This window comes from Schistocerca cancellata, chromosome 2 (assembly GCF_023864275.1).
Source record: "Schistocerca cancellata isolate TAMUIC-IGC-003103 chromosome 2, iqSchCanc2.1, whole genome shotgun sequence".
NCBI lineage: Eukaryota > Metazoa > Arthropoda > Insecta > Orthoptera > Acrididae > Schistocerca > Schistocerca cancellata.
In genome coordinates this window covers 909,394,752-909,409,355 of record NC_064627.1, presented here as the reverse complement: position 1 = coordinate 909,409,355, position 14,604 = coordinate 909,394,752, and the positions used below count along the sequence as shown (strand labels likewise).

General features: G+C 39.6%; 1 protein-coding gene across 1 annotated transcript in view; it reads left to right on the top strand.

Annotated features, from left to right (window-relative positions):
- LOC126162843 (DNA polymerase alpha catalytic subunit) overlaps window positions 1–10,979 on the top strand; it is a 244,379-nt gene extending 233,400 nt beyond the window's left edge. Inside the window, exons 29-30 of the mRNA XM_049919607.1 lie at window positions 9,719–9,794; window positions 10,077–10,979. Of these exons, the coding sequence (XP_049775564.1) occupies window positions 9,719–9,794; window positions 10,077–10,258 (258 nt within the window). The 3' untranslated portion in view covers window positions 10,259–10,979. The remainder of the gene's footprint in view (window positions 1–9,718; window positions 9,795–10,076) is intronic.
- The last annotated feature ends 3,625 nt before the right edge of the window (window positions 10,980–14,604 follow it).

The window sequence follows — 14,604 nt, the reverse complement described above, 5'->3', positions numbered from 1 at the left end:
AGTCAGCACCAGTGAGCAACAGCTGGTGCAGTCGGCGTCAGTCGCTGGTTACTGTGTTGGTGCGATGTCATGTGTGAAAACTGCTTACTCTCCACGCCCAATCTTCTTAGTTGAAAAGTTGAGGCCTTCTATCCGGTCCTTCCCCCCACTATTACTTTCTCATGACTTCTACTGCATTGCACTCGCAAATTTCTTCCATTGGTTTATTGGACTCAATACAATTACTGGAAACAGTTCTCATATCTTGTTAGGCCTGGTTGCTATGGCAACACCTAATATCTTCTTCCCACTTCTGTTGTAGGCGACTTGCCCACAGCAAATAATTGCATAGCCATCCGGTATAATGTGTTAACAAAAAAATATTTATTCGCAAAAACTCACAATGGGAAGAAACTAAAAAAACAACAGAGAAGTAACAAAAACTAGGAAACTCTATAGTATTATGGCAAAGATTAAAAAAAAACAACGTATGACCAGAAAAAAACTCTCACGCGCTTTTGATATCACTTTGCACCAGACATGAGAAATATCACTGTCACACAGTGACACCCCCCCTCCCCCAAAGTGTGGAGCCCCAGGGATATCTTGATACTTGAATTTTATTCGACGTCCAGCTCTGGTGTGTGTAGGGTATCTCGGGGACGGTGACGTTGTTTGTGGTGGTGATTCACCTGTCTTGGACGATGTACTGAGTGGTGTTTCGGTATGCTCTGCGTCCATCATGTGTTGATCCACAGGCATTGTGTCAGAGGTCGGAGAGGGTAAAACCCATGCTGGCTTGACACATTCAATCGATACCTTTTTCGGAACACCATTATACATTATGTCCATGGTATGCTTATTTCTACTCAATACCTGAAATGGGCCAATATATGGTGGTTGTAAAGGCGCTTTGACTGGGTCTGTTCACAACATTACGTGAGAGCAATTGTATAAGTCTTTGTGTGCAAACACTTTACGGTTGTCATGGTGAGAAGATGGCGGGCAATCTGTATTTGTGCAGTGACGTTTTAGCTAGTGCACCCAGTGTGTGAGGCCCTCTGATCCAGGTAGTGAGGTTGGTACTAAATAATGTGCAGGAATCCGTAACGGCTCACCGTAAACCATCTCGGCAACTGATGCACCAATATCGGGTTTGTGAGCTGTCCGCAGACCTAACAACACTAATAGTAATGCTTCCGTCCATCTCTCTTGATGACACATCAATGCTGCTTTGAGTGTTCTGTGCCATCGTTTGACCATACTATTACTGGAAGGGTGATAGGTAGTCGTGTGGTGGCGTTGGAAACCACACATCTTAGATAGCTCGAGGAACAACGTGGATTCGAACTGACGTCCTTGGTCAGTTGTGACATGAAGGGGGCATCCAAAACGGGCAGCCCACGTACACAGAAACATCTTCGCAGTAGTTTCGGCTGAAATATCGACTATTGGAGTTGCTTCTGCCCATCTTGTGCATCTATCTATGGCCGTGAACAAATATCTGTAACCCTCTGACTTTGGGAGAGGTCTAACCAGATCCACGTGAACGTGTGCGAATCTCGCAGAGGTACCTTGAAAAATCTCCAATATCAGCACGCACATGTCGTCCTACTTTACTTTATTGACAAGGAATGCAGGAACGTACCCAAAGGCGCGCATCTCTTTTTCATAGAAGGCCATACATAGCGGTCAATCAGCAGCTTGATTGTAGCATTGGCTCCTGGGTGTGATAGTGTGTGGACACTGCCGAATGCCGTCTTGTGCAATATTTCTGAAATGAATGGTTTTGGTCTGCCTTGAGAAAAGTCGCACCACAGCTTCAGCTTGGAGTTAGGCACCAGAATTTGCTCGAACTTCAGACCTGTCGACGGGTCGTTTAACAGCTGTCGTAGCGCTGCATCCTAGGTCTGTTCCACTGCAAGTTTATCATAGTCTATAATTTCTGAAGTCCCGCAAATACGTGAAAAATAGTCAGCCACTAAATTTTCTGTGCCTCTTAAATGGCGTATATCTGTCATGAACTGACTTATGAACTCAATATAACGGAACTGTCTTGGTGAGCACTTATCACTGGTGTTTATAAAAGCCGATGTTATGGGTTTGTGGTCTGTAAACACAGTCACTGGTCTAGCATCTATTTGTGGGCGGAAGTATCTAATTGCTTTGTGGATCGCGAACAATTCTCTATCATACGCGCTCTGTAACTTTTTAGAGAAAAACCGTAGTGGTTGCCATTGCCCTTCTACACGCTGGTGCAGCGCCGCCCCTATTGCTGACTGGCTTGTGTCTACGACCATAGCTAGCTGTGCGTATGAACTGGGTGAGTGAGCAACACTGCTTTGCTGAGGCTTGCTTGAAGATCGTTAAATGCTTTGTCCATTTCTTTTGTCCACTTAATTATTCGTCGACCTTTGGTGTTGCGTCCCTTGAGTGCATCAGTGAGTGGTGCTTGCACCATAGCCGTTGCTGGCAGATGACGTCTATAAAAATTTATTACTCCCATGTATTGTTGTAGCTCTTGGTAGTTTGTCAGTTGCGGAAGGGCCTGTATCACTGCAATCTTCTCTGGCAGAGGCAATATACCTTCTGATGACACGGTATGGCCGAGGAAAGTGACTTGGTTCTTGTACATGACGCATTTATTTTCGTTTAAAACGACTCCGTAGTCAGATAGACACTTACGAAGTTGACACAGATGCAGTTCATGTGTTTGACTATCCGGAGAGAAAACAAAGATGTCATCAAGATAAGCAAAGCAAAATGTTAATCCCTTTATCACTTCGTCGATAAAATGCTCCCAAGTCTGTGCTGCATTCTTAAGGCCAAAGGCATAAATAAAAACTCGAATAATCCAAATGGTGTAATCACTGCTGTCTTCTGAACATCTCTTGGAGCCACCAGTATCTGGTTGTATGCTTTCTTGCAATCGAGGACGCTAAAAATTTTCGCGCCGGCCAAAGCACATGTGAAGTCCTGTATATTAGGTACTGGGTATCTATCTGGAATGGTTCTTGAGTTTAATGCTCGGTAATCCCCACATGGTCTCCATGATCCATCTTTCTTACGTACTAAGTGTAGGGGTGAAGACCACGGACTGTCTGACAGGCGAATTATTCCCGACTGTAACATTTCCCTGAATATCGCCTTTGTTTCTGTCAATCTCTGCATCTACATCTACATCTACATCCATACTCCGCAAGCCACCTGAAGGTGTGTGGCGGAGGGTACCCTGAGTACCTCTATCGGTTCTCCCTTCTATTCCAGTCTCGTATTGTTCGTGGAAAGATGGATTGTCTGGTGCGATTCTACGTGCTCGTCATGAAACGGGTTGTCCTGGCGTGGTACGAATATAGTGAACTGTACTATGTTTAACTTCTTTTGTCTGTCTGTCAGAACATCTCCGATTCTTCTCTTCGTCATGTAGCTCTTCGGCTACAGAGTTGCCAATCGCCTGTAGCTTCTCACAAGTTGCATGCCCTTTAGTGCTTGATATTGCACTGTTGTCTGTCAGATTTAACAAATGCTTTCCTTGTAAGTTGACCGCCAACTCGAAATGTGCCAGAAAATCAGCACTCAAAATAGGTTCTGTTATACCAGCTATCACAGAAGACCAGGTAAACTGTTTGGAAAAACCCACATCAATCTTGCACACTGTACATCTGTACATATTAATCACAGAGTTATTCACTGCCTTCAAACGTGGCTGTATGTATTTTTCATTGTGTGACGCATGGCTGACAGGAAGCGAACTAATGTCTGACCCGGTATCCACCAAAAACCTTGTACCCGTAATTACGTCTGATACATACAGTCTTTTCGAAGGAGGAGGCATATGTATTGATGATTGCTGTCGCTGACATGAAAACACTGCACTGTTTCTGTACATACCTTGGTTGACTGAGTAGGCGCACGCTGATATACATCTTGTAGCATCTCTCCCAAAACGTTTATGGTACACCTTAGCTCTTCCTCTTGTTGACTTTGTGTTTCACGCCCAGCCCGGTCTCTCTTGCACTTAAAGATAACTTGTGGTCACTGTAGCGTGCGTAGCTGCGTTCGCAAATCCTCTATTGCAGTTTTTAAATCTCTAATTTCATTTGAACTTTTTGTTGTTTGTTGCGTTGCGACCGCGGCACAGTTTACTGTTATATCGTCAGTTTCGTCTTGCTGGTAATCGTAGTTATCGTACGTGGCCTCTGTCGACGTCATTGTGACTGTTGGAGTATGCTCGTGCGACTCGTAGATTCTGTATGCAGCGAGCAGCAGTTCGTCTACTGATCTTTCGTCATATATAGCTAGTGTAGTTCTTACTTGCGTTGGTAGCTGTTGTTGCCATACGTGGAGTAACAGTCTATCAGAGACTGTCGAGCTATCTACCAGGCTGCGTAAATGACGCCAGTATTCTGACGGGGTCCTATCTCCCCGTTTCTCTTGGTACAGTACTTGTTTGATGTCGACTGACTTCACACACCGAGAAATTAATTCTTCTTTCAGACTACAGTATGCTCCTTCTGTAGGCTGGTTCACTATAATGTCAGATATCAAAGCCGAGGTCTGATGGTCCAAATTACTTATCACCAAGGTCAACTTCTCGTGATCACTGACTTTTCTTTGTTGTAGAAATATATTTTCCATTACCGCAAATCATGAGTGTGGCTGAGAAGGAATGAATGGGGGCGCTCGTAATTGCAGCCGTTGAGTCGGTGAAGCGTTCAAACCAGCGGGTAGTTCTGTTGCTGTGATTGTGCTGCAGTAGTCCCAGTTTCCGATGATGTTGCCTTGCTGGTATGTGCCATGGTTGTTGAACCAATGTCATTCCTATGGTCCAGTATATGCTTGAAGTTCGTATCTTTCGAAATATGCAACTGTAAAGTTTCTATCTCATTCTGAAGCCTATGAATTTCTTCTGTTATCGAACCGTATTGTTTGCCATCGTCGTTCATTGCTTTTGCAGTTAATGTTCGACGTAGCTAACGAAAGGTTTAAAGTTCCTTAATCGGAGGTCACCAATTATGTAGGCGACTTGCCTACAGCAAATAATTGCATAGCCGTCCGGTATAATGTGTTAACGAAAAAGTATTTATTCACAAAAACTCACAATGAGAAGAAACTAAAAAAACAACAGAGAAGTAACAAACACTAGGAGGCTCTATAGTCTTACGGCAAAGATAAAAAAACAACACATGACCAGAAAAAAACTCTCGCGCACTTTTGATATCACTTTGCACCAGACATGAAAAATATCACTGCCACACTGTCTTGAAATTCCCATTTTCTTCGGATCCTGACTTGGGTCGCCACGTTCTTACGTTTTTCGCCACAGAAAATAATATCTTCTCATTTCTGTAATCTATTGATCACATATATGAACTTAAGTGTCAATGTACTTGTTGATTAACGATGTACTAGAACTGCTGTACGAACAAAATTCTCTTCTTAGACATAAATATCTTCATCTTCTCACTCGTATCTCGAGCTTTAGAAATAATTAAGTACGTTAAGACATACGAGTTGGTTTAAAAACCATATGAAAATATGAACATGCGTCTTGACTTCTCAGAGTCCAATACGTGAAGTAAGTTAAAAGTCTCTAGTCTCAAGCGAGTCCAATACATGAATGTACATAGAAATCCGTATTCAATTGTTCATTAGTCTTTTTGAAATCAACACAGACACTAAAGAGCACAGAATACTACATAAACTTTTCTTTTTCTTCTCTACCGTACAAACTCTGTAGACTATACAGCAGGTACATGTCTGCTGTACCACCGGGTCAATCTTTTTCTCATAACTGTTTTTTGACCTGCACATACAAATAGGCGATGCGCAGTAGGGTGTATTCAATTTTCCCACTCACCTCTAAAATATCGGGTGTTCAAAACGGTGGAAGGCCAAGTGGTTCTAGAATTTACTCCGATATTCTCAAAGTACTACACAGTGTACCATATGTTTCGTGCCAATTCATGGAACAATGTTTTTAATAACCATTTGTGCACAATAAAACCGTCTAAGATTGCAACAAAGACACAGGTTTGGCAGATATCAATGTTGGAGAAAACCACTAGCTCTGATTCTTACGAGGCGCAGAGTTATGTTTGCTTTAACAGTTCTTCGAAGTGAAAGCACTCCTAAAGTAGTTTAAAAGTGTCCTGATTTTGTAGTGGAAGGGAGTAGTATTTTGCTGATTACTAGGTCACCGAGTAAGCTGACATACGAGCAAGGAACTGAAATATGATCAAGGAAGTTTATTGAAGAGACACCATGGTAAATGGTCCTGTGTCTCTTTGAGAGATTGCCTCGAAGTTCAGCCAGAAGGTCTTGTTCAGTTAGGAGGGAAAATGGCTGGAAATGAAGGACAGTAAGATGTGGTTGGTGAAATAAACTTCTTTTTCTGTGCATTTGGAGGGAACAAAGTAATAAAAGTCTCCATTAAGGGCATGGCCATCTTACCTTTGGGTATCTATTCTGTTGAGACGAATGGCGTACCTGTCATGATTACTACATGTGTTTTTCAGTATACCACATGTTAATATAATGTGTCTCATATTCTGAAGAAGAGGATTCTGTATGTTTTAAATAGGAGATCTATCCTCTATTTTAGCTGGCAATGAGAAGACTGTGGTGTGTGTGTGTGTGTGTGTGTGTGTGTGTGTGTGTGTGTGATTTTGTTAATTGTTTGGGCTGCAATCTAAATTTTATAATATTTTATTTTACTTTAGGCATCATGTCCTGTTCAGATTTAATAGTAGTTAAACTTTAAACAAGAAGTACATAAGTTAATGCTTTTCCCATCAACCGCCACTAATTCCATGGTATTTATGTTAGTACATTACAGTCATAGCACTGCTCTTTTTTGTAAGGATTAATAGAACACTATAGAAATATATTCACCAATATTACTGACAATGAACTTGTTAACATGATTTACGTGTGTTTCTTAGTACAATTTGCTGATGGACAGTGGGAGACGACATGTTCCAAGGTGAAAGCTATTCTTATGAACACTAGAACAATGTGAAAAAACTGAGGTCTTAATTCTAAGAATATGTACTGGATACACACCACTTTAATAAGACCAACTTAATATAGGGAGCTACAGTGTGATGGAGCAAAATACAATGAAGGTGGCTGCTGAGGAGCTTGGCAAGGTGCAGAGACTGGCCTACTTAGCCATAACAGGCAGAATTAGCAGCACACCCACTACTGGGATGGAGACCATGCAGGACATGTGCTCATTACACTTGTGGGTTATAATGGAAGCATAACTGGAGCATATAGGCTGATAACTGGAAATATTGGGTATCTTTAGGGTATCCTGAATCCACACCAATATGGGATGTGTTATATATAGGAATGGTCAGGGAAATGCCAGCTACCATATAGCAACTTGCAGTTGCTCCAACAAACCTTCCATGTAACAGTTGGAAGTAGAGAGCAGTGGAAGAACAAACCACAACACCATTAGGAGGCATAATCTGGTTCACTGATGGGTCAAAATCATGAGGGCCTTGGAGTGGGTGTTCTCTCTAGTCTAGACTGCACCCCATACAATCTCTGTAGTAAAGTTGGCCACATTGTTCCAGGCAGAAATAAATGCTATCAGAGTGTACATGGAGGAGAATCTGCATATCATTCAGACAGTCAAACAGCTGTGAAATCTCCATCAGGCACTGCAGTGAGATCAAAGATCATTGCAGAATGCTACAAAGCCCTTTTGAGGCTATGGGTTGCTGGTCACTCGGTAATCAGTGGCAATGCAGAAGCTGATAGGCTAGAAAGGACAGCTGTTAAGACTCCATTTATTGGATGGGAACCAGTCCTAAGCACAACTAAAGTGACGATTAAATAGAAAATACAAAACTGGATCAGAAGACAACATGCTGAATATTGGACTATGACCCAAAAACAAAAATATGGCGAGCTAATTATACCAGAGCCATGATTTAAGAGTAGTTCTGTAACCCTGGGCTTGAACGGGAGACAGACTAAACTCATGGTAGGACTGACAGGCTGTTGAAACTTTAAGAAACACCTACACATGATAGATGCAAAGAAGCCTCTATGTGCAGGCCATGTGATGAGGATGATGAAACACAACCACACCTAATCATCCAGTGCAAAGTGTTGCGTGATCAAAAGAGAAAATATTTGTTTGATAAAGTCCTGAAGAAATTATGCCTAATAAAGAACTAGCAAATGGCCTACTACTGTATAAGGGTACTGGTTGGCTTTACTGGAACCATAGGTAGCAAAATGGTGCAGCAATTGTGGGATAGGATCTTTTTTGTTTTTATCTTCCTGACCAAATAAAATAAAATCAAATAATAAGAAGTATGTAAGTTTATCCTTTTTCCATCAGCCACCACTAACTCCACAATACTACTGTCAGTACATTACAGTCAGAGCACAATTCTTTTGTGTAAGGACTAATAGAATAGTAGAGAAATATATTCACCAATATTAGTGACAGTGAACTGTCAATGTGATGTACATGTATTTCTCAAAACTATTTGCTGATAGAGAATGGGAGACAGGGTGCCTCTTGATATATTTTTTGTATTTCCAGCCCAAATTATTCTCTTCTCCAAGAGGAATTCACTGTCTCCCACAATATTTAACACTTTCTAAAATATGTGCCCTGATGTAAGATTTAAAGAGTTACGTATTTTGGTAAGAAGAGAATAATTTGGGCTGGAAATACAAAAAATATATCAAGAGGCACCCTGTCTCCCATTCTCTATCAGCAAATAGTTTTGAGATATACATGTATGTCACATTGACAGTTCACTGTCATTAATATTGGTGAATATATTTATCTACTATTCTATTAGTCCTTACACAAAAGAATTGTGCTCTGACTGTAATGTACTGACAGTAGTATTGTGGAGTTAGTGGTGGCTGATGGGAAAAGCATAAACTTACATACTTCTTATTATTTTATTTGATCAGGAAGATAAAAACAAAAAGCTGGCTCTGGTCGGTATTCCCGTCCCCTTGTTATTGACAAATAAATGCCTATGCTGTTCATACACTGTTACATTTCACACATTGTTGACTGTGACACTTTGCCCTGGAGAAAGGTGGTGAGAGATGGCACAGTGATTAAGACACTGGACTTTAATTTAATTTGAAGGATGGTGCTACAAATACTTACCTAGCCATTTAGATTTAGGTGTATGTGGTTTCAGTAAATCACTTAACAGTAAGTTCTAGAATAGTTACTTTGAAAAGAATGATGCTGATGTCCTTCATTATCCTCCAATCTGAGTTTGTGCTCAGTCTCTTAATGAGATCATCATCATCATCATCTTTCCCTGCAGATAGTGTTTTTTTCCTGTTTGGCACAGTGAGAGCCTTGTACAATGTCTGGTGAGCGGCACAGTCAGTCAAGCTTTAGAGATGAAGTGCCCCACTCTGTGGTCTGGAGCATTGTGATCTTGCTCCTAAACCTGTATCATATTGTAATAGTCACAAGCTTATTGCAGTGTCAGTTCCCATCAGTTATATGTTGTGTCTACCACCATATGTTTAGCTAACAGGAGCACCCTCCAGTTTCTCTTCAGCATGTGTGCTACAATGGATTCCATCCCCCAATGACATCCAAAAGGCATTTTCACTAATCTCACTGAGTCACGTCTGTTATATACTTATATTGCTGTTTAATGAAATATTTATCCATCGTCTTTCTGTAAACAGATGGCAAGAGATTTTATTTTCTTTTTCCTTTTTCTTTCAGTATACCGACAGTGAGCTGTACAACCAGCTGTCGTATTTTCGGCACATATTTGATTTGACAAAAGCTCCCGAGCACAGTAAGTAAACATTATATGAATGCATTTACTTCCAATTAATATTAAAATTTGTAATTAATATACATCTGTCATTCTGGTGTGCCAGCTTATTTTGCACATTCTGTTTTCTGTAAGTTCAAGAAAGCTAAAATATTTTATAGTGTTGATTTCTGGACACCTTCTACACTCAGTTTAAAAATAAGGTTATAGCCATTTGTTACTCTCAGTATTTTAGTGATAGCAAACAGTCATGAATAAGTAGTTTGTTTTTAACAGCAAAAAAATAAATGCTATTGTCCACAGAACCAGGTGCTGTACGAGTACAAAATGATGTTGATATGGCATACGTAAAATTACAGAAGCAGTTGGACTTGATACTAAGCTCTAGTGCCTACTGCTCCATAGATCTTCACAGATTATTTGCAGATATGGGTTTTGGGATATCCGAAACTCCAGGAATACAGGAACTTCCCAGCTCAAGCTGATTTCCCATCAAACGTTTTGTACTGTTGATTTTATATGTATAGATTGTCTTTTATTAGAAAAAAACTTTGTACAAAATTTAGTTGCATGTATTTTCAGGAGTTATTTTAATTTATATTTGTAAATATTTTTAGCTGTACATTTATTCTGCAGTGTTCATATAACTGCCTTACTCACTTCTTTATTGTACATACAGAATGAACTATTTACATTTGGCACATACTTTTATATTTCAGACAAATAAATAAATGTAAAAATTTGGTCCTATATTTCCAAGTGCCTACTTCAAGAATTTATTTTTTGTAAACCAAAATTATACTTTATCTGAAAGTTCATTACCTGCTCAAGTAACAGTATTACATCACGTAACAGAATCCTTTTATGACAAGTAATGCACATTTTTATGACTTTAGACAAACTTAAGAGACACACTTTGGGAAATATTACCAGTAGATAGAATACCAGCACACCTTGTTAATCCAACAAAAAATTATATGACTTATACTAATCCTATGCTTATGCTTCACAATGTGCGTTAAAGAAGAACCTCTTGTATAAGTCAATAAGTCAACTTTTTAAGGGAACTCGTGTCATAAGCAGACAGCAGGTAAAGCAGTATACATATGAATCTATGTAAATACAAAGAACAAATGCGAAAATTAAAACAATTTATGACATATTCAGCAGTGTTTTATGTCTCCAGAGTGTGCCCTTACCTTGTTCCATTACTAGCCATGGTGTATGTTTATTTGCTATGTAAAATCACTTCTGTATTGCATGAACTGTGAATAGAATTTTTAACACCATTTCATATCTAGTTTAAAGGTTCAGTTTTGAAATGCTTTTTCATTGGCTGGCTTTGGTATGTCACAAATGTTCCCTTATTATTTCATGTTTTTGAGACCAGTGGTTTTCTATGTCAGGCACCTCAGATTTGATCTGTGAAGGGGTCTCCCTCCTTCATAAATTACTTTCTGACACTTCGTCACTGTTGTTGTTTGTGTGTGTGTGTGTGTGTGTGTGTGTGTGTGTGTGTGTGTTCAATTCTCCTCCTCCTTCATACTGCCGAATTTCAGTGTTTGTTTCTTCTCTAAACCTTCAATGCTCGAAGACTGATTCACAGTTAGTGCGTTGTTTCCTTCTTTCTCAGTGTTCATGTCTCGAACAGCCTCACAGTTGTCTTGTAAACACAGTGTTTCGATGTTTTTGTTAGCAGTTTAATACTGAATTGTTTATTAATTTCAAACAAGAATCACTCTCTACAGTCTTGATAGGACTCATTATTTCCTATTCCCTGTTGTTACTCCAATTAACAGTGCTTCCTAGGTGTTTTAAAGATCCATTGTTCTTAAGGTACAAGTTGCTTATCTCCAGTGTTTCCCTGCTTATTATTTGTCTTGTTATTACCATACACTTTGATCAGTTTTCAAATCCACTTCTTGCTTCTCTTATTATTTAGTCTTCCTCTGTTACACTTCAGTTAAAATAACTCGGTGACTGGCAGATTGCAGTGGGGTGAGGCATTATTGGGTGGCATGCAGCTAGCCAAGTTTGTGCATGCTCCTAAAGAACAGGCAATACTGTGAGTCACATAGCATTTGAGAAAGAGCTATAATTGGCTGGCATCTACAACTCAGCCCTTTGAAATGTCAGTCACAATGATATTTCAGTGGAAGTATATAAAAACTATTTTATCTGCAGAGTCTAACAAGCTCACATCTCTGCCAACTGATAATGTCTATTTTAGACAGTCAATGTCAGGTGCTTTGAGACCTGTCATGAGTGTAAAAAAAAGAAAAAATATGCAGATTCTCTGTCTTCAGTCCTTACTTTACATTTAGCAGCCTCAAAGCACATTCTAGTCAGTCTGGTTGATTTAATAAGATTTCTTTATTATTCCATTATCTTTCATATGCCTTCATAGGCTACATTAAAAAAGTTTGTAAATAGACAATGGTTTTAGAAGATGATTGATTGAGAACGAGATGTACAGGAAAAAGAAATATCAGTGGGTAGAGCATCTCTCAGTTTCATTTCATGTACTTGCATAGTTGCAGAGCACACCACTAGAAGTTAGTCTTCGTCTGCTATACTTTGATTAAAGTAACTTTGTGACTAACTGCCATGGTGGCTGGCAATGTTGCGAAGTGGAGCACTAGGAGGCAGGTGTGTCACAACGTGGTGAATAATGGAGACACATGCATTTTGTATCCTTGAATTCACTAAATGTGAATCAGTTGTGACAGTCCAACAATGATTTCACACCAAATACCAGGTAAAAGCTCCATCAGACAAAGGAATCAATGGGGGTCACAACACATTCCATAAGAGTAGCTGCTTACAAAGTGCAAAGAAAACAAGCCAACTGGGATCATCACTAGACAACGTGGAGCATGTGAAGGAATCATTTGTGCAGATACTGCAGTCAACTGTCTCGTGCATCCTTTGCAAATGCATGCTTGTAAGATCATACTGGCTGCATTTGTTAAATCTGCAGACTAATCAAGACAGTAAACTTCATTATTACTTTTGCTATGACTTGCACTGTCTACAGGAGAAATATAGTTTTCCATAGAAGTTGGTACTCAGTGACGAAGCCATGTTTCAAGTGTCTGGAAAGGTGAAATGTCATACTGTGCATGTTTAGGGCTCAAAACATCCACACAAGATTGTAGAACACGTTCATAATTCATCTAAAATTAATGTCCTGTCAGTGGAGACTTCATTTTCAAGAAGACTGTGCTCCACCACACTTTCTTTCTGGCAGCCGTGATTACCTCTTTGTCTTAGCATTGAATTGAATGTGCTTCCCATCATGACTCGGTTTATCAGGGCCCCCATGATCACCTGACTTCAATGCATGTGATTTCTTCTTATTGGGGTTATGTCAGAGACTGTGTTTTCCTGTCTCCACTGCCACGTAATCTGGGAGAGTTGCAAGGAAGGATAATTAATGTGGCCGTGGATATAAACCATGGCGTGTTAGTATGTGTATGGGAAGAGTCTTACTATCACAATTACTTTGCCTATATCTCACATAATGCCCATATCAAGTGCGTGTAATACGAGTTAAAACTTTAGAACAATGCTCCATCCACATGTGTGTGTCTGTGTCTATTTTCTGCATATCTTGCAGTTTTCGTGCTATTGTCTTCTGAAATACTTTGCACAGCTTTCTTTTGAAACACCGGCAGTACTTATGAATAATGCTGTGTACCTTATTAACAAATTACTACTTTTTCTCACTCAGTCATTTGTCTGAGTGTGAATATTGGTCTGCCAGTGACATGCTACTCCAAAAACAAGCCTGTTGTTCCAAGGTTTTCCTCCATACCAGAGAGTAACTTTTGTAAGACAATGCTTATGAAGATCTTGTGTGTACTACATAGTTCACCTCCCTAAAAATCTCATATTTGGACCTTTTCTGTGTGTTATGTATACAGTGAAACTACTATTTTATGTGTTCGTGCAGTCCAGACTTTAATGCCCAACTGAGAAAAATGTTAAAACCCTTCAAAATACAAGCAAAAAGACATGGAATTGGCATATATGATGAAAAATCGCAATCCTCTCCAATACATTGTATAAAATATGTATAAGTGAAGGAAATTAAATTACAATACTAAGTTTATATAATAATTTGCAGTGATGAATTTCATCAGTGTGTAACAGCAAGTAGAAACTCATCAAAAAATTGAAAATGGAATTTGGATACAAGGTAATCGAGCAACTTTCTAACATGCTACGACCACAGATCATACGTCAAAACACACGTTTTTGAGAGATCTTTCCTCCGTGCTCATAGAAAAAAGCAAAAACTGGTGAACATGGTGAATTAAAACAAAAATATCACACCAGTTAAGTGGTTAAACCATAGGCATAGATGCAGACATCTGCTTAGTGACAAAATTTGTCAGCATTGCTATTACTGTTTAATGCTTTTCGTACGAGCCACATTATAGATGCTTGCCACCGTCAAAATGTTATTTTAGGCTCAATGAGAGAAACAGAGACAGGAAAGCTCAGTGAATTTTTGTATACTGTGTAAAATGTAAATTTGAAAGAAAGCTCAAGGCGTTACTGTTTCGCTTCATGTCCTCTGTCACTGCTGCCAATCGTTACAGTCTACTGTGTGTGGTGCAAAGCGTATGTGTGAGTAGTGTATGTAATTGTTGCAATGGTATTGCATCAGAGTTGAACACAAAAATCTTTAAAATGTGCTATAGCGTGTAGCACATTATCTGCATAAAAAGTAATTTTCAGCATTTCACAAAATGCTTTCACCCCTACCTGCACTCCCGTTGTTGAAGGGCCACTCCCTCTCTCACACCTCTAGCAGGTGAGCTCA